General features: G+C 55.0%; 1 protein-coding gene and 1 long non-coding RNA gene across 5 annotated transcripts in view; one reads left to right on the forward strand and one right to left on the reverse strand.

Moving 5' to 3' along the window:
• Positions 1-25,710, forward strand: part of USP7 (ubiquitin specific peptidase 7) — a 43,754-nt gene continuing 18,044 nt past the window's right edge. The window contains exons 1-3 of one of the 4 annotated variants that reach the window (XM_077316961.1): positions 1-178; positions 6,646-6,749; positions 24,457-24,561. In XM_077316961.1, the coding sequence (XP_077173076.1) occupies positions 6,683-6,749; positions 24,457-24,561 (172 nt within the window). In that variant the 5' untranslated portion in view covers positions 1-178; positions 6,646-6,682. Of the gene's footprint in view, positions 179-5,342; positions 5,492-6,645; positions 6,750-9,361; positions 9,640-20,558; positions 20,713-21,827; positions 21,983-24,456; positions 24,562-25,710 lie in introns of those variants that run through there. The other 3 variants (XM_077316960.1, XM_077316962.1, XM_077316959.1) reach the window with 3 other exon arrangements.
• LOC143827434 (uncharacterized) lies at positions 50-20,543 on the reverse strand. Its single transcript, XR_013227307.1, has 3 exons — positions 20,034-20,543; positions 6,392-6,528; positions 50-190 (listed from the first exon to the last, which is right to left on the reverse strand). It is a non-coding gene; the product is annotated as an uncharacterized LOC143827434 (long non-coding RNA).

The raw sequence follows: 25,710 nt of genomic DNA on the forward strand, positions 1-25,710 counted from the left end.
ATTAAGGCCCATTGCGAGTAGCTTGTCTTTGCTACCTCTGAAGATGGATCTCACTCAATCCGTACAACGATGCTGACCTCTGCCTTGCCTTGCTCTGAAGGCCGGATCCAGGTGCTGTAGAGCCAGTTACTCCTGATGACATCGATAGTCTTCATTGCTGGAGAGAACACCAGTGGAGGTATGTTTGGATCTGTAGATAGAGAAGTTGTTTAGCTCTTTTGTGTTCAGTATTTTTGTGTCTTGCCTCTCTTTTAAGAACTCACAGTGTCTTGCCTCTCTTTTAAGAACTCACAATGCGAGTAGGGGGGGGGAAGTCTCCCTTGTTTAATCACAGCAACTCAAATGAGGTAGAACCTCATTTGACTGGGCCCACCATCATGGTAAAGTGGGGACTTGTTCCCAGATCTCCAGGTCTAATTCTCCATTAATCCCGCTGGGCCTCTAACCCTGTGGCTGTTGCTACATCATCCTAACCAAACTACAATTCTGAGTATTCCTTGAGAGAAGCTCCAACAGCCGCCTGGCTTTTTGCTGTTATTTTCAAAAGCCGAGGCCGACCCCAAAGCAGTCAAGATTCAGATTGTTGTGGATTAGTTTCTTTCTTTGGAGTATTATAGTCGGGGGTAGGTAGGAGACAGACAGGCAGACTCTACGGACCGTGCAATACCATGGCTTGGAGTAATAAACTGCAGCCATGATCAAAGTTTGGGTCCAGTGGCATCTTTAAGAACAACAAAAGTTTTATTCAACGTGTGCGAGCCCACTTCTGGAACCAGTGGAAGTGCAGAAGTGGATTCCTTGAATGAGACTTTGTTGGCCTTAACGGTGCCACTGGACTCTGCAGATTTTGTGCTGCTCCTCCAGACTGACCGGGCAGCCCACCGGACTCTGCAGTCATGATGCTAAACTTATTGCTGCACTCAGCACGGAGATGTTTTTGCACTGATGACCTTAGTCTGGGGGAACTGTGCAACGGAAATAGAGACTTCCTTTCCCCTGACATGTGAAACGTGAAATGGAACTATCCTCATACATTACTCTTCCCTTTGCATACTTCCAGGAGCTCAGGACGGGCTGGAATAAGTCTGGGGAAACCCACCTTTAAAACCCTGCTCAGCTTTGAAGCCTGCTTGGTAATTTAGGTTAGTTGCTACCTTGCAGGGTTGTTGTGAAGAGAAAATGGGAAAAGAGGAGACCCAGGTACGCTGCCTCAGTTTAAAGAAAAGGTGCTCTTGTAGCCTGTTCCAGAGAACTGGAGCAACCTCTTGCGAATCCAGTGGTCACAGATGAGCATTTGAGAAGATGCCAGGAGGAATCAAGCTAGGGGCATAGATCTGTACCTGGGAAGAGGCCTGTGGTCACTTTTTCAGAAGTTCAGGGTGCGGAAAACCAGTGGTTTTAGCTTCATTCTGCAAAACTTGAGCAGAGCAACCCACAGGTCCTGCAGTGTTATTTTTTTCACGTCCATTTTTGTTTGTGTTGGTTTTAAAGTATTTGACCCTGCCTTGCAGATTTCACAGTTTGGCTTTTGCGTCCTTGTTTGCTTGCAACAAAAAGCAAACGTACCAAGCGCCTTTTAAAACGTTTAAAGAAAATGAGGGGCCAGCAGCAGTTCCCCCTGTAGATTGAAATAGCAGCAAATGTGTCCATGCGCAAAATGAAAACACGGACATGAGACGGTTCTCTGGCTTCCCATGAAGAGCCGTTCTGAACTTTACTTTCTGCAGAGTCGCCTGAGAGCCAGGAAAGCAGCGGATTCCCCGACCTCTTTACAGAGATCACAAAGGGCTTTAGAAGCACGAGTCTTCTGCTGAAAAATGAAACAAAAAGTCCAGATGAACAACATCTATGTCCACAAGAGTTTCTGTGAGTCATGCTCTGGAGAAGGGAGCGGTGACTCAGAAAGAAACGCAGGTTGTTTGTCTTGAAGGGGGCACCGGGGCTCCTGTTTACCCAGGCCATTTAGGACAGCAGAGGCTGTTCTAAATTAGGTGTCTTTATTTAGGTTGCCTGTTCCAGGTTGGGAAATACCTGGAGATTGTGGGGGGAGGGCCTGAGCAGGGCCGGATTGGGGGAGGGGAGGGCCTTCAAAGCGGTATGTCACTGAGCCCACCTTGCAAAGAGACGACTTTCCCCCGGGGAACTGATCTTTGTGACTGAGACCAGATGTAATTCCAGATTCCCAGCCACCACCTGGAGGTCGGTCCCCCTACCCAGGACAGCCAGCCCGGTCTTTAATTTTAAAAATGGACTCTCCTCTTTTTTAAACAAACGAATGGGATTTTACTCTGGCAGGGCAGATCTCGTTTTTCAAAACAGTAGCCCGCCTGGAGTGTCAGGAAGAAAGGCGGATGACGGATTGAGGGAAGCAATCAGGCTTCTTGATGTAAATCCATTTCCTACGTAGACGGGAAGACAGGAAGAGGCTCTTGGCCAGCCGCCTGGGCGTGTCTGCATGCACACGGAAGCTAGTGACAGAAGCATCCAACAATGTGGCAGCCACTGCTCTGTCCTGGCCGCCCAAGCGCACCAAGGGGTGGTTTCCCTGGTCACCCAACACAGTGGGAGTTACTTCACCCATGCCCCCTCTTTCCTTGGGGTGCGGATGTGGAGTTGGCATCTAGGCCAGGGCCACGAATGCAATCGTGAGAGGGTCGGGGTAATACCCATGTGACGGCGAGAAGACTGACCGAACCGTCATTCCAAAAGTTGTCTCCAGCCGCTCAGATTCACGTGCACATCCCCAAATACTTTAAGGGATCCTCCAGGAAAGAAAGTCTGCCTCAGCAGAGGGAAATCAGCAAGGGCGCAGTACCCGCTTAAAGAGTGACAGCATCTGTGGCAGGGGATGAACTCTTGTGAGTCGCAGCTCACTCCTCCTTCGAGGGGCTCTTGAACGCTTGCTCTTTTGTCCCGCTACAGACAGGCAAGCTTGGCCACCGATCCTCCTCTGCCAGAAGTAAATCAGGATACGTTGCAGCATTCGGACATTTGCCCAGGTCGGTCTCATCCCGCCGCCTGGAAGAACCTTGCGGGGAAATGGTCTGTGGGGGTTTCTGCTTCCTCCTCCCTCCCCCAGCCGTTCAAAAATTTGAGTTTTGCTTAAGATTGTGTCACTGCATTTGCTCAACCATGTGCAGCACAAGAGGACTGCCGCTCCTCTGGATTTTTTCCCATCTCTGGAACTTAAGCATGCGCAAAGGGCAGAGATGAAACTGGAAATACGTGAGCTGCCTTCTTTCTTAGGTTGGGCCCTGCGTCTTTCGGGCAGCTCGGTCCTTGCGGGCCGAGGACCCGAACAGCACGGAGCTGTTGTTCCTTCAGCTCTCGCATCCTGTATAGCCTGCTCAATTTCGACACCAGTTGTCAAACGGCTGTGCGGTCTTCCTCGGACGGCTGTGTTAAAGGACGGCATTCTGTTCTGTTTCTTCATTAGACAGGCAGAGGAGGGGCTTGAAGAGGCTTCGACCGCTGTCCCCACGTACTTATTCACTTCACTGGTAGACTGCCTGCCTTGCTGACACGCAAGATGGATGGCACAATGAAAGCAAGACAGTGAAAACCACATCATAGTGGTGGTGGGAAGAACCCTAGAACCACAGAGTTGGAAGGGACCTCCAGGGTCATCTAGTCCAACCCCCTGCAGAATGCAGGACGCTCACCTCTACCTGCCCGCCTGCCCACCCACGGGGACCCCAATTTTATGCCCAAGTGATCCCTCCACCAAAAATCTCCAGAACCCTGAGGGAAATTCACCTACCCTCGGTGGCTATTCACCATTCCCTGGGTATGCAAGGAAGGGCCACAAGAGACAAACACTGGCGCATCCCTTCCTGATTCCCAGTGACCCTGTGAGGTTTTCAAGGCAGGGGCATCCGGAGGTGGGCTGGCCGTTGTCTGCCTCCGTGTCACGGCTCTGGTATTCTCCGGAGGTCTCCTACCCCAACGCTAGCCATTGCTGCCCCTCCTTAACATCTGAGGTCTTACAAGATCTGCGCCTCTCCAATTTGAGAGGTGGAGAGTGGAACGTACAAATTCCAGCCCCCTGATCTTGGGCAGCCATCCTGCGGCATCCCTAGACCCTCTGCCGGTCAAAGGGGCTTAGAAAACGACAGGGGACCACAGTAGCCGAAGGGGGCCAAGCGCAGAGTCCAGATGGGGCCGGAACGGAAAGGGGTGGGCGGTTGTCGGATATCTGTCGCTAGAGGGCGTCCTGCTAGTCTGACTCCTTCTCTAGGCAGAAGAGAGGCAAGAAAACGTCACAAATGGTTTGGGTTGGGAGGGGGGGAGGAATAAAAAAAGCAGGGACTTTAAGAAGTCCCCTTAAACAGAGGCTGCAATTAACACTTCAAATCCAGGCCTGAAATGTGTGTTGCCAAACATTCTGTAACAATGAATAAAGGTTTGCCTTTATAAGCTGGAGATCCAATTTTTTGCAAGGGGGAGGGGAGGTTTACAAAATTGTGAATGGTTCAGGGGGACGGTCCAGCTTCCCACACCAGAGTCCATCTCTAGTCTCATGCTAGCAATCCTCGCCGTTCTTTATTCTTCTGCAGCTAGGTGGTGTTATTTTAAAAAGAGGATTCTCCTTCCCTACCGTGTCTACCTTTGACACCCCAGCCAGCTGGTGCCCCGGCTGTCTAATGTGAGATCTCATAGTTGACTCCAAAGACTTCATCCGGGATCAGTTTGTCAGCGATCTGGCATAAACTGCCCACGTAGGGCAACTGGGCTGGTGAGAGCTTTGGGGATCATATCCCAAGAGGGAAGGCCGAAGGAGCTGGCAGCCTCTACGTTGGAGAGGACGCTTTTGCAAGATGATAGGATCACCAGCTTCCTAAAGGGCTTCCTTGCGGAATAGGGGACAGATCCCTTCACAGTCATGTTGGATGACGGGGCTTGAACTCCAGGACATGAACTGCAGCAAAGACGTTTGGTCTAAATTTGAGGAAAACAGTGAGAAGTGCTTGACACCAGTTAAGATGCCTTGGGTGGTCCAGCTGCCTACCAAGCTATTTAAGTTCAATCCTAAACGTCACATCCAACCCCGTGGAATGTCTAACCGTGGGATCTGATTTGACCGATCAAAATCCGCAGGAGGGAAAGGCGTGTGTGAATCGTCGTTGTTGGCTATTTGGGTGTTCATGTTTAAAAGGAGTATTTTGTTTCCGCTCTGATCCCGGGAATGCGGCCGGGTCAGCAAGACATTCCGCCTCACTGGCCTTGCGACACCCTCCGCCTGTTGCCGCGCGTGACGTTCTGTTTACGCCGCTTTCTCCTTCTGAGCTGAACCGGAACCAATGGGAAGGGCCGACTTTGTGCTGAAGGTTCCACCACATTGGCTCGGCAGAACTTTGTGGCACTGTCTCCCTCCCCCACGCACACGCCCACCGGGGGATCTTTCCCGACAGACTTGGACAGCGCCACCTTCACCGCTGTGCGGAAACAAAAGGCGCCTTTTCTAAGAAGCGTTCCAACACTTAAATTCCAGGTAGGCACTGAAAGAATCAGGGGCTCAAAGGGTATTTCTCATGGGTGTGTGAGAAGGAGGAGTGTTTTTATCCCAGCGTCTCTCCGCAAAGATGTCACAAATGCGGTCGTGACATCAATAACTCAATTGACAACAATCCACGACGTCCGACTCAAGCAGTAAACAATTAACCTGGCGGTTTTGTGTTTAAAATCCTCCATTGTGAAATCGATTACTGTTCTCCGACCCGCTCTCAAAAAAAAAAGAAAAACAACCCAGAGATGGTGCCTACCTCACTGTTTCGGGAAGACCAGTGCAGGGGAGCAAGGCCATGCCAGAAAGAGATTAGGTCCTGATCACAGAACAGTGACCAACTAGATAGCCGAGATGGCAAAATGGATCCTCCACCTTCAGAGGGAATGTATCCCAATGCCAGTTGTCTGGGGTTCTGCAGGTCTTTCTTGTGGGTCTTCTGGGGCCAAAAGCCATCAACAGAACTGTCGTTTCTAAATCCCTATAATTTCTCTTTTTAACTACACTGACACAAGTATGTCATGGGCAACCATATATTTGTAGTTCATTGCAGAGGGCTACCAGCTTCCCATTGGGAAATGACTGGAGATTTGGGGGGGGGGGGTGAACCTGAGGAGGGTGGGGTTTGGAGAAGGGTCCAGCTTCCCAAGAGGCCATTCACGCCAGGTAAACGGAACTCCAGTGGCCTGGAGATTAGCTGCAATCCTAGGAGCGCCCCAGCCACCACCTGGAGGTTGGCACCCCTAGCCTAGCGCCTTCTCCCCATAAATCTCAAATCGCTCTCTGGACCACTCTGCTCCTCCTGGTGCCATGTTCCTGAGCAATCATCAAATCTGAATAAAATCTCAAATCCATCAAATCAAGGGGGGGGGGATAAGAGAAACTTACAAAACGCATAATTTTAGCAGGCCGTTTTTCCGGCTCAGCTCCTCCCGTATCCTTGATGCGGAAATGGCAGACAGGCCACCGATTCAAAGCAGCCGCCGTCTCGTAGGGGCACGCCCCACTGCCAAAGGCTCGTGAAGCTGCAATGAGAATAAAAATGGGGTATCAAAGTTCAGTTTAGAATGGGGAGGAGGAGGTGGGACGAGAATTTCAGCACAAAGGAGTAAGAATATCTTTTCATTCTCTCAACCCTGCAGGAAGCTTTCTTCCTGGACGACCAGCCGGTAGATATTCATGTTTGGGAAGTTGATCCACTCTGCCCTCTCTTCAGATGACTGGGATATCAAGAAGCTGCTCTCCAGTAAGTGTCTAAAATCGGGGGACATCAAGTCATGCGTGCAAAACAAATGAGACAGCTTTGCTCTGCAAACCCATATTACAGGATGTCACTTTTAGCTGCCATGAATTTTCCCAAGGAACCCTGGGAATTGTAGTTCAGTCAGGCTGCTCCAGGATCCAATAGACGTCATCTCCCACGCAGAACTGCAGCTCTCAGGGTACCTCATGGGTGTGTAGAATTGTTGCTTGATAAATCAGCAGTGACTCTCTGCTTTTATAGTTCAAAAAGCCCATTGAAATATGCAGGGGGTGGAGGGAAATCACGTTTGATCATAGCTCTATTTCTGGCTTATTCCTGTTAAAAGGACACGTGCCGATCTATTTCAATTAAATCTGTTCACTATGGATTTAAAATAAAAACAGGCAGATGTTTCCTAATTTGCTTTGGTGGCCATTGGTGCCAGCAAGTTTTGTTCTCCAACTTTCCCTACTGGATTTTGGAGTGCCCTTAGGATTACACGCACATGTTCTACGTCTTCAAAGCAAAATGTGTAAGGCACGTGTGTGAATACTACAGTGTTTTAAATAACTTACATGTCGCCTCACATCTTCAAAACGTGTATACTTTGCGGGAGACATTTGGCAGGAAAACTGTTTCTGAATTAAAGTTCACCCCGCTTTTCTCCTCTTGGGCCACCCTTCAGTGAGAGAATGATTTTTTAACATCTTTGATTAAATATGAAATAAAATTTCCTGTTTCCAAGTGGCATCATAGGGAGCTATCTTGCGTGTCGGACTTTTTAAATCCCACTGGGCAGCATTTTAACATGCGTGCAATTATTATGGAGGGTTTCTTCTGACAGCCATATTTACTACGGCTTTTAATGTTGCACAGATTAGTTTTGCTTTGTTTGACATTTCTGGAGGTGGTTTCTATCAGAGGCATTGTGTAAATGGCTTTACTAAGCTTCTCCAGTTTTGCTATATTTAAGAGATTTGATATAACGAGACCCAGGATTCAAGCCAACCAGTGTCTTACTGAACTGGTAAACGTTCGGCGGGTGACCTGCATGAAAATCGGCTGCCCCCATAAACCTGCATGGTTATTATTTTATTGGATCTTTATCCTTTCCTCCCGAGACTTCAGGGTGGTCTGTGTATCTTGACAACAGTCTTGTGAGGTAGGATATGCTCAGAGGCAGTGGCTACCCAGTAGCTCCCAGCGGTCTTCAGAGCGGGCTGGGATTAACCTGTAAACTTTAGGCAACTCGTAGGCAGCATTGACCCAGCTGACCCAAGAGAGTTGATCTTGGACATGCCCTTTCTTTAGCTTGCTAGATGTCTCTCAGTCCTGCCCTGCCCTGCCCTGCCCTGGGGGTGGAGGGCTAGGAGCTCCTGTTTTTTAAACAGTCATCCTTAGTAAACAATGTCAACATCCCGTTGGAAATGATACTGACCCTTTGATAGAAAAGGGGACTTGTGGGATCTCTTATCAGACATGGAAGGAACAATTCAAAGACTTGGGATGCCAAGCGGGATTTTCATGCCCCCCCTGCCAATGACCCCCCCCCCCGGGGTAGGGAAGGGGAACTGGAGTTGGCCTGCTCACCTGCCCGCCTTTCCCGGCCAGGCAGGCGCCCGCTCCGCCCGCCCGCCCGCTCCCTCCAGGAAGCAACACAGGAGACGCCCCGATTAGACTCTGGGGGTGTCTGGAGGCAAAAACGGGAGGGCGGGAGAGCGGACCCAGGCGACGCCCCCCTCCCCCCTCCCCGAGGGCAGAGGGGCGTTCTCCTTCGGGGGGATCCCCGGGTCGCCGGCATCTTTCCAAAGGGTGCCCCGGCTGGATCCCCTCTTCCCGCCCCCCCCCCCAGCATGGCCCGGTTCCCCCCCCCCCGGCCTCTTGAGCCAGGCCCGGAGCCCCCCGCCCCTCCCTCCCGCCCGCCCGCCCCCTCGAGCCCCGTCCCTGCCCCGGCTCCTCCCCTCGGCCGCGTCCCCGGCTGGGCGTGCTGTTCCCGGGGCGGCCGCGGCGCTGCTGCCTCCTCCTCCTCCTGCTGCTGCTGCTCGTCCTGCTTCCCGGCCCTCCCCTTCCCTCCCCTTCCTCCCTCCGAGGCGCCGCCGCTGCTGCTGGGCCGGCCGAGCGAGCCCAGAGAGGAGGAGAGGAGAGGAGGAGAGGAGCCAGGCAGCCAGGCGGGGCGGGGCGGGCGGCGGCGGGGCGGGGAGGGGAGGAGGAGGCCCGTGTGGTGCGGGGGCCGCCCGAGTGTCCCCGCGCCCTGGCGCCGCTCTCCCGCCGGCCTCCATGCGGATGTGACATTTGGCGGCCGCCATTTTGAGCGCGGGAGCCAGCCCGGAGGAGGAGGAGGAGGAGGCGGAGGAGGCCGCGCTCGGCCCCGCCAGCCCCGCAGGCCCACCAGCCCCAGCAGCCCCACCGCCCGCCCGCCCAGCGCAGGGCCGCAGCCAGCCAGCCAAGGCAGGCCGCAGCCGGGAAGGAAGGCAGGAAGGGAGGCCGCCCGCCCGCCAGCCAGCCAGGCCGCGCCGAGGCCCGCCCGCCGCCATTGGGCGAATCGCCAGCAAATACGTGCGCGTCTCGCTGCCTCCCCCGGCGGCCGCCCGAGCCCTCGCCCCGGCCCAGGCCCCGGCCGGAGACCCCCGACGCCGCCCGCCGCCGCAGACGCCGCCGCCGCCGCAGGCCCAGCCCGGAGCGCCCAGCCCGACGCCGCCCCGCGCCCCGGCAGGCATGAACCACCACCAGCAGCCCCCGCCGCAGCAGCCCCCCCAGGCCCCGCCGCAGCCCCAGCAGCCCCAGCAGCAGCAGCAGCCCCAGGCCCAGGCCCCGCCGCAGCAGCAGCAGCCCCAGCAGCCGCAGAAGCCCGGCGAGCAGCAGCTCAGCGAGCCCGAGGACATGGAGATGGAAGGTGAACGGCACCCCCGCCCCCCCCCCCCGCTCAGCCCCATGGCTCCCCTCTGCAACCCCCCCCAACCCCCTTGTCTGCCTTGCCAGGACCCCCCCCCCACGGAGAGACCCTGCCCCCATCTCTGCCCCCCCTTCTCCGCCAAGGCGGCCGGGGGGCGCGCCCTGACCCCCACCCCTTGCCCCCGGGATCAAGGGGAGCCACGCCGGGGGGGGGGGTCCTGGCCTGATTCCTCTGCCTCCCCCCCCCTTTATCTCTCCAGCATAACATCGCTCTCCGCCCCGCCCCCCCCCCCAAGTGCCTGGGCAAGTTTGTCTCCCAAGTCATCTCCTGCCCCCCCCCCCTGGTCTCTCCCCGGGGCCTGTTGGCTGGGCTGGGCCCCCAGAGGGTGTCACTTCACCCCCCCCCCCCACATTCAAAGGAACTCTCCCAAGCTCTTGCAACTTTGCAGTGCCCTCCCGCAACCCCATCCTCTTCTCCCCTTGGTGGCCAGCCTCCGGGGGGGGGGGGTCTCCTGCATGGGTGGACCTCCCCCCCCCCATCATCAGGCCTCCGATCCCCCCCCTTTTTCCAAAATACCAGCTGGGTCCCTCCCCGCTTTTGCCGCCCAGGGAGCTCCGGGACTGACTCCCTTCCTCTTTCCATGTTGACGCCTGCCCTGCCGGCCCAAGGCTCCCTAGGGCGCCCCCACCCCATGGCATTTGTGGGCGGTGGGTGGGTGGGTGGGTGGCAGACTGCTCCAAACCGGCTTTCCTCTAGAGGAGGCCTCCTTGATTCAGTGCTCTCCTGTATTGGTGCCAAAAGTTTTGGGTTGGGGGGGGGATTCCTCCAAAAGTTTGGGGCTTGGTTTGCACAACTGATGGGGGGGACGTGTTGCAAGTGGTGGGGAATGGGGGTGGCCGAGCATGGTCATCTTTGGAGGGGAGGGGTGTGTCTCCCCTGGGGAGAGGGGGCCGCAAAGGCCCAAATCTTGCCTGGACATCAAAAGGGCCAGCACCCCCTCCCCCCCCCCCGCCAGCTCCTTTCTGCAGAGGAGGGAAGCTGGGACTGTGGCGGGGTGTGGTGGGGGTCTGCAGGGGTCTTCCTGCCCGGCCTGCGTGGCTGGCGCCTTGCCCAGGAATGCCTCTGCTGGGGGAGTGGGGGGGTTGGTTGGTTTTCTCCCCCCCCCCTCTGCCCCCTCCATTGTACCGTGCACGCAGCCAGCCACGCGAGATTCTCTCGCCATGTTTAATTGGGGCATCGCTCTTGGCTCGCACCGGCGGGGGTGGGGGGGGTGCTTATTTGCAGAAAACGCATCAGCCTGGCTGGGGCAGGAGAGGGGAGGGACGCTGCTCACGCGATGCCGGACTGAATCCGCTCCCCCCCCCCCACCCTTCCCGCGTAATGCTCTTAAATCGCCCTGGAGTCACTGACCCTGCTCAGTTCTGCTGCAGCCTAGTTAGGGGGAGAAGTCAGGGAGGGGGGGAGGAAAGAAGGAAGGAAATAAATAAATAAATCCTGGGCTGGGGGGGGTGCTCCAGATCTGGGTGCCCCTTCCCTTGTGTAGGAGAAGGAGAGCTGCACGCAGCCTTCTGCAGAACGCGGGTTTGTACAACCCCAAAAGTTTGGTCTTCTTCCACAGGGGCCTGGACAGGGTGGAGCTAGACTGGGACCCTTCTCTCTTTATATTCTCTTCTTCTGTGGCAAGTGGCACAGCCCCAGCGTGAAAGGACCGCTTTTGCTGAGAATTTAGGCGAATGTTACTTTGTCTTTTGGGGGGAGATGCGGATATGACAAACAGATATTTTGTATCTAGGTACGCAATGGTGGCATAAGAATCACCTTAATTTTATTTAGTGGGGCATGTTTCCCCCTTTGTTGTGGGACGTCTCCGGATGCCTCTGACCTCTGTTAGCCGAAATTTCAGAGCTGCTTGCAAGCGACAGCTGGTGATTTGATTCTGTAACTTGCGCCGTGTCCTGATGCAAAAACATTAGAAAGTTTGGATCCCCTTATTTTAATATATCATGAGAGCCTGTGTGTGTGGCTGTTATCGAACTAGGATCCGGGGGACCCGAGTTCAGATCCCTGATCTGCTCCGGAAGCTCTCTGAGTGGCCTCGGGCGGGCCACACCCCCTCAGCCTCACCTGTCTCACTGGGCGGATGTTGTGTGGCTAAAACAGAGGAGAGGAGGGCTGGGTACGCTGCTTTGGATCGCTTTTGTGGGGTGGGGAGCAGGACATAAATGAGGCATAAAACTAGTGCATCTCATGTTCACCAGGGAGTGTATCACGAGATCCTTCCAGTGGAATAAGCCAGAAGTTTTGTGAATATTCTCGTGTGTGTGTGTGTGGCCTTCAAAACACTTTCCGGCACTTCCTGGTATTCACAGGTAGCCTGTATCTATACATGGAGGCTTGAACACGTAGTGGTGGTGACTGGCAGGGATACGATGAAGTTGTCTAATCTTTTATTCTGAAAGCTGCCTAGCCCAGACTGAGGGTACCGTACTTTGGTCACATTATGAGAAGACCAGAGTCCTTGGCAAAGGCAGTGATGCTAGGAGAAGGGGAAGGCAGCAGGGGAAGCCGAGACCCGACCGAGATGGAGGAGAGACCCAGGACTCGGTTTGCAAGGCCTCAGGACAGCATGTAGGCAGTTAATTACAAAACAAAACCATCCCCGTCCCCCCCAGCTAGCCCAGAGTCTAGTGACCTCACCTAATTATCTCCTTCCTTCGGTAGTTACAGCCAAGTTGGACCTCATCGGTGTGTGGAATCCGGGCACCTTTGTCCCCCGCCATTGGTTGCTCACCGAAAGACCCCGATAAGTTTCCAGAGTGCCACAGAGTAGTAATCCTTCGCACAGACTCCACGTCCCACAGCATAGCGCAGTCGCTTTCCTAAAGCTCTTGCCGACAGGAAGTTGAGCTTGGGAAGAAACGGCACGTGGAGGGGAGCGCATCCGTGCATTGCTTGCCCTCTGTCCTCTCCAGCTCTCCCTTCCTGCGAGGAGGCCTCTTCCCCGGGATGGCTTGATTTGGTGGGTTTTTTTGCCGTGATCCCTCTGAGGTTCTGGAACAGGTTGGCCCGCAGAGGTAAGGAGGCATCATCTCCCTGCCAGGCTTTAGGCAAGCTTGCAGGGAACTTTGGGCTGGACTTTGTCGGGCTTGATAGCACAAGATGGTCTTAAAAGTGACTGGATCAACCATCGCCTGTCCCTGGGCTGCACATCTCTTCCGGCCTGTGTCTCTTGGAGAACGGGAGGCCTGGTGGGCCTGTAGTCGGAACGGGCTTCTCCTGAGCCAAGAGGAGACTCGAGTCCTTCCACGTAGATATCCCCGTATTGTCATACCTCATCCTACCACGGAAGCAAAACACACTTGAGGGCACGGTGCGCTTCCTCTGGAGAGACTCCTGCTGTGAAAACAGAGGGTGGGTTCCCAGTAGCTTTGGGCCGCAAGGCTTGCTCCAGCTCAGAATCCATGCAGGAAACATCGAGGGGGATTTTTGCAGCAGCAGAGGAGGAAAGAGAATCCACAAAACACAACGTCCTGGTATTTTGAGACTCTGTTTACAGTAAGAGGGCACGATATCACCCTTTCCCCATCGAGGGTGTTCCGGAGTGAGTGAGGATCAATTTCACCAATGTTTGCCTTTGCCTCAAAAAGATTCTTCCTCCTTTAATATATTAGCAGGCTGGGGTTCATAGGCGCCGATTCTGCCCCTCTTTCCGTGTTTAACCTGCTCACCCCGAGCTCTTACAAAAATTTCATTTACGAGCCAATTCCATGATTGCTACTGCTGTTCTCAGTTCCTTGCCCCGGCTCGGTAAAGTTCAGGCTAGCAAACGGAATCGATTTATTTATTGTTGATCTGGCAGTCTGCCCCTACAGCACAGCAGAAAAGATAACGGCCACAAAAACGGCGTCCGTTTTGGTGAGAAGCACAGAGAAGCTGCAGATCGTTCTTCAGGTTTCACGGTCTCGGCTAGACGGTGCTTTGCTTTCGTGAAAAAGAGAAAACGGCCCAGTCGTGCAGTGGCAAAGGTGTCAACGCGAAGAGTCAGGCCTGCGACAGGAGCCGAAATGTTTAGCTGCCCAACAAGCTGAGGCTGCATGGGGTAACGCTGCTTCCGCCTGCCTGTTGCAACCGGCGTCCCAAGCGATTGGCACATGCGTCGCGCGAGAAACCAAGGAACACGGCTGGGGAACCCGTGGTTCGTCCTTTGCTCCCCCTCGCAGGCCGCGAGAAAAGCAGCCATTCCCACAGCAGGCCCTGGAGGAGCTTCGTCCAGATTGTTGCCTGGGGTTTGCTACCTTTCTTCTAAGCCAGGATGAATCCCCGCTTGGGCAGAAAGAAACCAAACCAGCGCTTCTTCTGGGCGGGCCAAGAGAGCAAGAGGCCTTGCAAATCTCCCCTCTCTCCTTCCGAGTATTTTTCGTTCGCTTGCGCTTAGAGATTGCGTCTCGCCCTGCGACAGAAAGGCCAATTGTGTTTGTAGAAATAAGTTTATAAATGGAATAAAGGGCCTTTCCTTTGGAAGCTGACGGTTGCCTTAAGTCCTGGGAATGCTGCGTGATTATGATTATCTGTGCTCCCGTCTAGTCTGGAAATGCTGCATTTAAAGACACATGGTCCATCCAGCATCTTCTTTTCCTCTGCTGGGTATGTTTGCTCGGGACCTCCTGGCTCTTAGGCCCCCGTCCTCCAGCTCTTAGGCTGGCTTCGAAGGAATAGGTAGAACTTCTCTCAAGGGTTTTGTTTTCTCACTTTTCTCATTTTTCCCTCCAGAAAACGTGGTGGCCACGTTCGAGCCTAGGCTAGCATTGGTCTCATGGTTGGCTGGCTGGTTTTGTCTGCTTATTTCATGGCAGGCAAGTTTTGTTTTGAAGTCTCCCTGGCCCGACTAAATGGAGCGCAGGCCTACAGGAATGCAAGCCAAGCCGTGCTGGATCAGAATTGCAGCACGCTTAACCAGTTCAGGTGTTGCTGGTTCAGTGGCACCACGGCAGGAGGCTGCTGGCGATGGGCCGTGACATGTCCCAACTCCCAGCCTGTCTGTTTCTCCAGGAGTGCAGAGGACAGTGGTATGAACCAGGGAGCCCCAACCCTGGTTCCACCATCACCTTTTCTGGTTCCTACCAAGGCTTGTTAGAAGACAGGTGGGGCCTGGTGGGCCGTTGGAGGCTTCTTTGGCGGCCGTTGAGCAGGGGGCTCCTCATCTTGCAGCAGCCCTTTTGTAGCACGCCCCCATCAATGTTTCGGGACTTCTCCTCCATGGCACGAGCGTGTTTACCATTTGTTTTATGGACCCACCCCCATTTTGAGGAGGGGGCTTCTAGTTCTCTCGCTTCCAGACCTGCTTCCCAGTCTAGGTGTCCGTGGCGCTAAATGTCTGTGTTCAAAGTAGCACGAGGTTTCATTCCCGAATGATTCTTACACACCCATCTGTGACTTGAGTTCGGAGAGGGACTCTTTCAGATACCGTTGTCGAGATAAGGAAATGCTGTTTCCACCGAGGTCTCATGTTTTTAAAAACAAAGCGTGCGTTTTGCTACTATTCCGACTTTGTTTTAAACAGAGCTTCCCAGGCAGGGAGGGGAGGGGGGCATGAAAGCTTCGGCATCTCAGACGATACTGACTTTGACAGGCCAACGCTGGAATTCGTTTTAAGGCAGCTTGATGTGTTGTTCAGCAGCTCGGATGTTCCCTGCCTGGAAGATTTTAAATTTCTAGCGTGCGCTTAACCAAAACAGCACCCCGTCACTAACAATCTCAGGCCCACTGGATTTATTGTCCTCACAGTTACCTCGGTGTGCTTCTTAAGGTCTGAGATTTTCCTCTTTAATCGTGCTCGAGTTTGGTTAGCGATGGGACTAGCAAAACCAAGCAACTTTAGACTGATTCTGCAGATTCCAGCAGGCAGCCGTGTGCGTCTGAAGCAGCACAGCAAAATCAGAGTCCAACGGCACCTTGAAGACCGCCTTGAATCAATCTTCGTTGGTCTTCAAGGTGCCGTTGGACTCAGTTTTTGATGCTGTATAGAGTGTTTATTGCCCTTTGTTTAAACAAAGAACGCTGCTTCCCTCTGAGCCCAGAAACTGCAACAAGCGTCCAGTCTCTCCGGGTATTTCTTACCATCGCGAACTCATTTCTGCCTCTTGCCTTCCCTCTGTGGAGCTCCACGTCGTTCGTTCTGTCCCCTCCACTTTATGTTTACAACTTGGATACTGATGGAGGCTTGAGATAGCCCCCCCCCCTTTCTATTTTTTACACAAGATCATTTTGGAACCTGGACAAAGGGCCATTTGTGCGCAGTTGGCCGTAAGCGTGCTGCCAGGGCGAAGGTCGGTGGTATCTCCTGTTCTTACCTGCAAGTTGCATGAGGGACGCTCGCCGGCACCTTGGATCCGAGTAGATTTACAGCAGGGATGGGCCGAGGCGGAGCAGGGCCCGGATCCCGACCTCCAGTCTGCACTTAGCTGACCTGATGCGGAAGCACTGCTCTGAGCTGGCAGGCATCAAGGCCAGGGTGAGAGGAAGCATTTGGGGGGAGGGGGAATGTTCATCCTGCATGCCAGCCCCAAGCCTTGTTCAAAGGAGTGGAGAGAAGGCTCCAAAATGACCATCCAGGCCTTCAGAAGGCCTCCAGAGGACCCCTTGGCCCTGGGAGCGAAAAGGCTGGCTCTTTGAACACCGAGTAGAATCCGCACGGAGACTCACCTCTGCCTCACCTTGGCCTCGTTTGGCCACACCCAGTTTTCGGCCTGGCACCCAGTTTTCGGCCTCCCCCCCCCCGCCCCCCTTCCACTTGCAAGGAGACATTGTCTCCTGCTCCTTTTTAATGGAGAGGAGCATTCTGTTGTTCTTGTTTGCAGGGGCTTGGTGGCTGGCTGGCTGTCAGTTTTCCAGGCTGTAGCCTGCTGCTTCAAGGCCTCCATGACTGGGACACGGAAGCCTGGGATGTAGACGCCCTTTGGCCCTTTCTGGATTCGAGTGCAGTTGGCCCCTTAAAGAGCCACCAGATTTCCAAGGGATAAGCCAGCGGTGGCCAGGCTGAGGCTCTGCCCTGCCACCCACGCTCACGGGAATGGTAGTCCGTGGACATCGGCAGTGCCACGGCTTGGCCTCCCCTGCCCAGGCCTTGGAGAGACAGGGACCAATGGGGATCTCGAGTCCTTGGATCGCAGCGGCAGGCGCTGGGAGGGGCGCCGTAAAGCACGCTTGTCAAAGATGCCAGGGCAGAGTGGAAATGCCCGGAGGCAGAACATTAGCATCTGTTTTGTGGTGGCCTTGGAATACATAGTGTTGTTTTTTAAGGTTGCCTGCCTTTTTGTCTGCCGCTCGGGCCGTCCTCCAGGCTATGCGGGGAGGGGGGCGGTAGCTGTTAGCTGCCACGGTGGGGGTATAAATGCCACGCAAGAGGGCAAACACGCCGCTGATGTTGGCCAGAAGCGCCTTGCAGAGGCGAGATCTGTGAGTGGAAACTCTCCGAACTCACAGCGTTTCCTCCGTAGCCGCGCACCGGATGGGCACGGCTGTGCTCTTAGCGCCCCCCTCCCAGTCCATGCCCCAGTGGGATGTTGTGACGCTTAAGCAGCTCGCGGGGGTCATAATCTGGCCCCTCCACCCCTCCCCTCTTCTTCCCTGAGGTCAAGAGACGAAAGAGCGCAGGGTGTCGTGCGGGATGCCTGCGGGCCAAAGGACCAAATCAGCCGCGAGTTTAATGAAGTGGGTTAGGCAGATCGGGGTAGCAGGATTGTCATCCCGAAATCCCAGTCCGTGGCTGCAAAGGGAGCCAAGGCTATTTCGGGCGTTCTCAGTACCTTCTCTGTGGAGCCGCTGGGGTCTTACTGCGTTTGGTTGCCTGCGGGTTGGAGGAATGAGGGCAGAGCCCTGCAGGGACAGACCCGAGGACCACCTCCTCCAGCCTCCCGTTTCGCAGAGCGGCCAGACAGATGCCTAGGAACGTCCGCAATCAGTCGTGGGAAAGTGAAAGCCCCGCCTGCATCCTGGGTTTTATTTCATAGGCTCTTCCGCAGCACACACAGGAGCGGTTCAGTCTGGGCTTTGGAAGGAAATCGCTCTACAAATTGGTGAGATTTGCAGAGGAAGACTTCTTTCTTCTTTTCCTTTTTGAGATTAGCTTTCTGGAACACGTTGAAGCACCAGCCTCCCCGAGCATAATTGTGCATGTCGTTCTCCGTAAGTGATATTTATACTTTGGGCAAACCGGCTGGCAGTTAATCCCGGGACCCTGCGGGGCCCATGATGCACCCAGCACCTTCCTCGATTTAGTCTCGCCCTTTGCAAAAGGCCTTTCTCAACAAAAGGGGGCTTGCTGTGCCGGTGGGATGCCCCGACCTCAGGTTCGGAAGGCAGAAGGCTCCGTTTACGAAAGCTGGGCCATGGAGAGTCAAGGTGCTGCGGTCCTTCTAGGGCAGGGGTAGTCCAACTGTGGCCCCCCAGATGTCCATGGACTACAATTCCCATGAGCCCCTGCCAGCATTTGTGTTCGTGAAGGCCTGCTTCTTTGTAAGTGCTTAGAGTCCCCCGCCCCGTGGAAAATGCTGTTCTGGCCCTTAACGGCCTTGTGCAGCCTCCTGGCTTTTAAAAAAAATCTCAGCACACCTCAGTCGCACCAGCTGTCATTTGAAGATCGAACTACTGGACTCGGGGGGGGGGGGGGAAGACTCACAGTGGCGCTCACTCTTTTGACTTTCTCCATTGTTGCGCCTCCCAGAGCATGGTGCTGTTTTCCGGGGAGGGTTGTCAATATGGGGCCTGGTCATTGAGACATAATCTCCTTAGGAATTAACGTGGTAATCGAATAATTAGTGCAGTTAACCAGTTTTAAAGGGCTGCATTGCAGTTCTGGAAATAAGAAAGGTGAATTGGAGCCAGACCTGGAGGTTTCCTCTCTGGTTCGCTTGGTTTTGCGGGTTCTGACCCCCCCCATGCCCCCCCTCTACTTTCCCTCTCTCTGCTCATCCCCGGTGTCCTTCGGAGTAGATTGAGATCAGGCCTGTGGGGCAAAGCCAGCTCAGAGGCCAAGAGGGTAGCAAGTGTGCAAGTCATTTGGCTGCGTTTTTTCCCTCCTGTCTGCCGGAAGGTGCTGTGTTGCCCAAAAAGGACTTGTGATCCCAGATCTTGGGGAGGGAGAGGGTGAGGGAGAGGGTGGGCATGGGTGTGTGGAAGAGCCCCTCCGGGTGTTGGCCACCTCCCCTGCCCCATGGAGTCCTGGGAGCTCAAGCTGACATGTGCTACCAGGGGGCTGCCCTCTGATTCCCGGGTCCCCACAGCAGGACAGTTCTTAGGGGAAATCCCCAACAATTATCCTGAGACCAGCAGATTAAAGCAGGCCCTGTAAATCAACCCAGTTGTAATATGGCTGAGCACAAACACCACAATTAGTGCGTTAACCGTTGGGGACACTCCTGCACGCTCTTAAATGTAACCAGAGTTTGCTCCCTTTTTGCTCCAAATACAGGAGCCGGATTAGCAACAAGATGGCTGCCCCAAGAGGCGGAGCCAGACACAAAACGATTGCCACGGCCGAACCACAGTAACACCAACCCGCTCCCTGGCAGATCCCCACTCTCGCCTCCTGCCTTGTGCAAGAATGACACCCGGAGAATCCGCGCTGGCAGGATGCAGAACTGGTCGGAGCGGTTGAGCCCTTCCTCCGGGGTTTCAGAGGAACACACGTAGGTGTGACGGCCACGATATAGGTCAGGAGCTCCCCCCCCCTGCGATATTTGGACCAGGCTAATTTATTTCCGCTTTTCAACTTGAGCGTTTCTGTGGCACGCGGGGCGAAAATTGCAGTAGTGTCAGCGTCGCCTTATGCGCGATGCCATGTCAGAAGCATCGCACGGTTGTGGGCTGCCTTTCCCCGCAAAAGACCTGTGGAAGGTTTAAGTGGGAATGGAGCTAAATCTTGCTAAGGAAAGCACAGGAGCGGCCCAGTCCTGCTGGGTCTCTCGTGGCTCAGACTGCTCTTGCAGCGGAAAGGCCTTTGGCTTGAACCGTGGCAGCCAATAACAAGCCCCACCCACTTTCCGAAAAGTTTGGTGGGCGCCATGTTGGGGACCCCCGGAGTAGACGGTGCCATGTGCTAGCTGAAAATTGAAGAAATAGTGAGTGGAATGACATCCCATCCCCATATTTCTACCATCATTTGAGTTTGAATCTTATCTAACTTTTTATTTTGCCACCTTTTTGGAGCGTTACTTATATGTGCCATGTGGGGATATGCCCCACTGGTCACAGGCCTGAGTTCTTTGTTTGGATTTACACAAACTCCACAATTTGGGGCTTTCATGTGGCAGAAGCACAGCCCCCCGAAAACCCCCAAAGTACGTCCCTCCCAAAAACCCTCTTTTAAGTGTATTTGCTTTTTGTAGAATGCTTACCCTCCCAGCAGCAGGCTGGAAATAAATTTTTAGAGTGGGTTCTCCTCCTGACCCCGCGATCCTGTACTGGTGTTGGCCAGTTTGGGGCATTTGAACCTCCTCGGCCTGTAGATTTGGAAACTGTCCTTTTGCAGTGGATACAGACCAGTGGTTTTCTAGAATTATTCTACTCCCCGTGGAGCTGGAGGCCTTGTGGAAGTCCGGTGTCTTTCTCTTCTCTTGCACGCGACAAAATATAGGTCTCTTTGAGGGAGCCTGAGAGGAACCAGCCTGCTGCTGAAGTGGGTTCACACCACCATTAATCTGTTCCTCTTTGAGGCGTTCGGCGCACGAGAGGGAAACTTGGATTGCTTCCGCACACACACGCACCCCCTTCGGTGTCTTGCCGCTCTGACGTCAGGGTTAATTTTTTGACTTGTGAATCTCGCTTTTGCGTGCCCGCTGCCCTCCCGGCCCAACCAGGGACACGTTCGGGGCGGTGCAGACCGGAGCTCGGCTCTCCGGCGGTCCAGCAACTGCCACGGAACTCACAGCACTGGTCTTCCGAGGGCAGACGTGGCCCCAGCGAGACCTTCGCGGGGCTCCCCGCTCTCCAAAAGCGCCCCAAAATACAAGGCCTGGCTCGTCCCTGCTCCTGTATCACCACCCTCCTCCCCCACGTATCCGTGGCACGACCGACGTGGGTGCAGCAAGGCTTTTGGTGCCGGTGGGCGGGTGGGTGGGTGGGTGGGCTGGCGTTTAACTCCCGTCAAGTTGGTGGTTTGGTTTTGTTCTGGATTATAGGGAACCTTTTACCCAGGGCTTGCATTCTGGGTTTTGTTTTTTTCATATGGGGAAAAAATGGAAGATTTAAGAGGAAACTGGGAATAAAAAGTCTTCTGTGTTTAGTAACGAGGCACGAAATCTCCGCTGAAGGCAGGGATTAGAACACTGTTTTGGCTCTCCGCTAGACTCTTTCAAAGCATTTCCTGACGAATACGCTACTTATAGCTGGGCTACACCTGTTGTATTGAAACGGGACTTACAGGGGGGCAAGTTTTCGTGGGCCAGAGCCTACTTTTGTTCAAAGTCCAGGGAGGGAAAACGGAACGAGAGGGGACGCTTGACTGAACAGTACCCCCAAAGAGATATCTAATTCAAATGACGGATGTGGCCGATTTTGTCTAGCTGAACAAAAACTGAGTCCAGTAGCACCTTAATATTTTAGCACTTGAATTTGTCCAGCTGTTACGGGACCACGTGGCCTGCTGAAGACTTAGAAAAGGAAGCTTGGATTCAGCAGGCCCATTCACAGTCCTGAAAATCAGTGTTCACCTTTCCCTTTCTGCCCTGCCTTCTGGTTCCGTGAGGCTGAAATAACTCCAATTTAAAAAAAATATCTACTTTTCCCACTGAGACTGAAGGTGGATTACAGACCTTCAAAGCAGTGTCCCCAAACACCAGTGGAGTAAGACCTCTGTGATAGAGCAGAGCCTCCTGCTTCCTCGGTGCTGGCCCATGCAAAACGTTGCCCATGGGTGCTACAGGGGGAGCTGGTTCCCTCTTCTTCCCTGGCTCCTTCAGCTAAAACGAGAGAACAGGTCACAGGTCCCGGGCACAATGTTTCCCTGTGGCAGCTGCCTTTGCTCCTGGCTCCGTCCCCCGTGTAGCGGAAGATCCTGCGGTTCTCTAGGCCAGGAGGGGAGAGGAAGGGAGAGCGCCCGGGCGGAAGTCCCCCTCTGAGTTAGGGGACGGGTCTGGAGGGCTGTGGCCTTGGCCCGGGTTGGGCTGACCGCTTCTCTTGCGCCTCCCCAGGTGATGTAGCTGCCTGTCAAGCTGGCTGGACACAGTAGCGAGATGTTAGGCCGCCCTTTTGCCCCACTGCGTTTCTGAGCGGCCACGGGCGGCCTCTCGCCTGCGGTCTTTTTAAGTCGCCATGAGCCTGCTCGACTTCTGTGTCTTCAACTCAGGTGAGACCCTGCAGACTCAAGCTTCAGGGGACTGTGGTTAAGGCCCTTTTGCAGGCCCAAGCGGAAGGCCGGCCGGGTAAGAGCCGCTGGTTCACCTGACTGCGCAGGAAGCGCATAGAAGAATCTCGGCCGGCCGCTCTGCCACTCCCGGGGATTTCCTCCTGGAGGTGTCAGACGGGGTTCTGGCCTGCAAAGAATGTGATCTGTGGGTGACGAAGGAGCAGGTTCCGTCCCGTTAAGAGTCTAGCCGAACTTGTGGGTGAACGGTGCGCAGGACTCTTGAGAGAGACGGTATTTTTGCCCAGTGGTCAGGCATGAGCGATGGGCACAGGGACAACACCTGAGTAGAGGGAGGCTGCAGGAATCCTCGAGGACAGGCCATTCCCCAGGCGCCCCAGACCTCGTGAGCTCGTGGGAAGGGAGGACTCCTCGGTGCTTTCCCATGGTAGGGAAGCTACAGTGCAATCGGGGCCATCCCAGGCCTGACAGGGCAGGTCAACCCGCGGTCCGCCATCCAATTGGAGCAGGATGTGGGTCCCCCAAAGACCGATAGGGTAACCCTGCGGGACTCCCAGCCCTCGGTGCAAGAGGACCGCTAGTAATCTTGTCGTAGAGATGTGAAGACCTGGGGTGAAGGGTTCTTCTCCCCTTTCCCGGGCTGGGGGGATTTGGGGCAGGGCGTTGTCTCGCCCCAGTTCTTCCAGCAGAAAAACTGACAAATGGGGAGAGTCTTGAAGGCAAAGCCTCAGTCGGATAGTTTTGTCTTTCAGAAGGAGTGAGATTTTAAGGCAAAGTTCTGCTTGGTCAAGAAGACGCATGTAGCCCGACGACATAGTGGCGTTTCTTCCGTAGGCTGCAGATAGTATTTTCAAGACTGCATTAATTGCCGACAAGTTTTGCCCGCCGTGCTAAGGCACTTTGCTCAAGCCCTCCGTGGGCCGGGAAAGCCAGCGATCGACGCCCTGAAGATCCCTTGCTCAAGCGTACGCGCAAAAGAGGGGGGGGGAATCCAATGGCCGTATTCTTTTCTAGCCCAGCCTGGAGAATCTGCGCCCGGCCTTGAACTGCAGAGATTGGGCTCTTGGGCTGGTTTGTGCAGCTGGCTTTGAGATAAAATGGCCTCGTCATTAACCTTCCGTCGTTAGCGGAATCTGGGCGTAGAATCCAGCACTACGCAGGGCAGGGGACTGCCCCTAATATTTTGGGGAGTGCCGTTAACAAGGACGTCGCAAAGCGTTCTTGCCGGGTTCATCTTGCAGTGGGCGCTGGGCCCCTCAGTGCTGCCCTGCCTCAGGGGCAGGAGTTCTAGGCACACAAAATGCTTCTGGGCTTTCTCCGCCGAATTATTCCCCGCTTCCCCGGCGGTTGATCTGGGCTTCTGGGGACTTCTGTGCGTATCAAGACAGCTGCCGTGATGGTTTGCGTGCAACGGGAGGGTTGGGGTGAAGGGGCTGTCTGCTTTCGGGGTTCCCTTGGGAGTCGGAGCGCCTGTCCGAGGGCCAGTGGCAGAGCAAGAGCTCCAGTGTCTGAGCCTTGGGGGGGGGGCAAAGATGGCCTCGGATGGAGCCCTTGAGAGTCTCTGCAGGGCACAAACTGGGAGGCGGGAGCGGAGAGGTCACGTAATCCCCTTAAGGAGTGCCTAATAATAAACGTTCTGTCCCAAGCAGGACAGTGAAGGGAATGACTTCTCGTGTGTAAGAGGAGCATGGCGCTCCCCCGCCAAGGGTGGATGTGCCGGGAGCCAAAGGCCAGGCAGCCGGACTCTCCCCCAGCCAGGGGCCGCGGCGGCAGGTGGATCTGGGTGCGAGGGCAGCGGCCATGAAGACCGGCGGGCCTCCCGGCGGGAACGGTTTGTTTTATTTGCACAAGGCCCACCCAGAGAAGCGCCCTCTTTCCCCGCTGCCGTCGGCGTGTTTTGTAGCCGCTCTCTGCCGAGGCCCTGTCCGGGGTGCTGAATGTACTTCGGAAACTGCAAGCCGAAAGGGAACTGGAAGCAGACCCCTGTCCAAAAGTCTGTCATCTCTCTTGGCAGATTGCGGGGCAGGCAGGCAGGGTGGGGAGCAGAGACATCACCAGATGAGCTTTCCACGTCCCTCGCGGGGGCTTGTGCTGGGCTTGAGTTCTTGCGTGAACGTAGACCTCGGTGGGGCCCTGACTTGTAGTCCTGGCGGAAGAACCTGAAATAAGAGATTAAATTAGGTTCACGGAATATATTTAACATTCTTCATATTTTTAAAGAAAAAATGAAGGGGTTAGGATTAATAGTCCCGCAGGCGGCTTGTTCGTCTTTTACTGCTTGATGTGGAAAGGGAAAGCTAAGCGAATACCGAGTCTTGAGCCTGACAAACATTTTGCTCGTTGTGGGTGGCCGTGCTTAATGCCATTTGCAGTTTATCCCCACCCCGCCGGCAGCTAATAAGACAAGTTACTGATCTGTTCTCCTTCTCCCCCCCCCTCTCATTCCTTCTCGCAAGCTGGAGATGCCGACGACCCACCGAGGATCACTCAGAACCCGGTCATCAACGGGAATGTAGCCATGGCCGACGGGCACAACAACACGGAAGAAGACATGGAGGACGGTGAGTGCCGATCTTAGGACAGAGAGCGATTAAATTAGAACGCAGGACTCACTTCCAGAGGGTGTAGAGGGTGGCCGCAGGAATAAAGCTCTGTAGAAGGGGGTGAGATTGATGGAGGATAAGTCCGTGTGGGACGGATGCTGGGCTAGATGGGCCCTCGGTGGTCTGATTGAGCAGGGCTCTTTGGATGTCCCTGCGTTCTTCGGCCGGCTCGTGCTTCTTGTCCTTCAGATTATCTTCTGGAGTGAGTAGGACCAGCACGGAAGAGCATTTTCGGGTGGATTTCCACTTCCTGGGTCTGTTAGGGAAAAAGCGTCTTGGGACTTCCCTCCCCCCGCCTTGTTCGCATGCGTTGTTTAACCGCCTCTTGTTTGCCTGTGCTTTGAGGAGAGCGTTGCTAAGTACAAGCAAGGTCACTCGCTGATTGGAGAGGGGTCCCCTCCGGAAGACGAGCGCTCCCTCTCATCTCAGAGCAGTTCGCCTCCCGAGCAGAACTGCCGTGATCTTCCAGTGGGCAGTGCAGGACCTTGCCAGACGGCTGCTGTGCGGGTCGCCCTGCATGAATGGGAGGCGTGCTGCCGGTGATTCTTGCCCCCGGTCCGCGCGGTCTGCCGCCCGCGTCCCCAGTCTTGACCTTGGTGCCGTCATGGCTCCGCCCGCCCCTCTCTCTGTCGTGGGGCTCTGACGTCAAGCGCTGGACGGGATCTCACGCTCAGGGCTTCTCGGGCCCGGAAAGATCGGAAACTGCTGATTCAGAGCGTTTGTTCCCCAGAGAGGCCAGCATTCAGGCAGCTTACGAGCTTTTATAAGACCATTTGAAACAGGAGGAGGAGGAGGCAGGGGAGGCACAGAAATGCAATAAATCAATGAAGTCTCTGGATCCCCGCTTCCCTCTTCTCCGCAGGTGGGCCGTAAGGGGGGGGGCCTGGGTGCGAGAGGTGCGGCCCACAGCTTGTGTGACTCGGTGGGCCTCCTCCCTGTGCTTGACCACGATGGGGGGGGCCGTTCTTGTTTTGGACTCCTGTGGAATTCCCCCCACAAGAAGCCCCGCAGGCCACCTTCCCTGCGCCTGCCAACCTCTAGTGCAGGGGTAGTCAAACTGCGGCCCTCCAGATGTCCATGGACTACAATTCCCAAGAGCCCCCTGCC

The sequence above is a fragment of the Paroedura picta genome, chromosome 17 (genome assembly GCF_049243985.1).
Source record: "Paroedura picta isolate Pp20150507F chromosome 17, Ppicta_v3.0, whole genome shotgun sequence".
NCBI lineage: Eukaryota > Metazoa > Chordata > Lepidosauria > Squamata > Gekkonidae > Paroedura > Paroedura picta.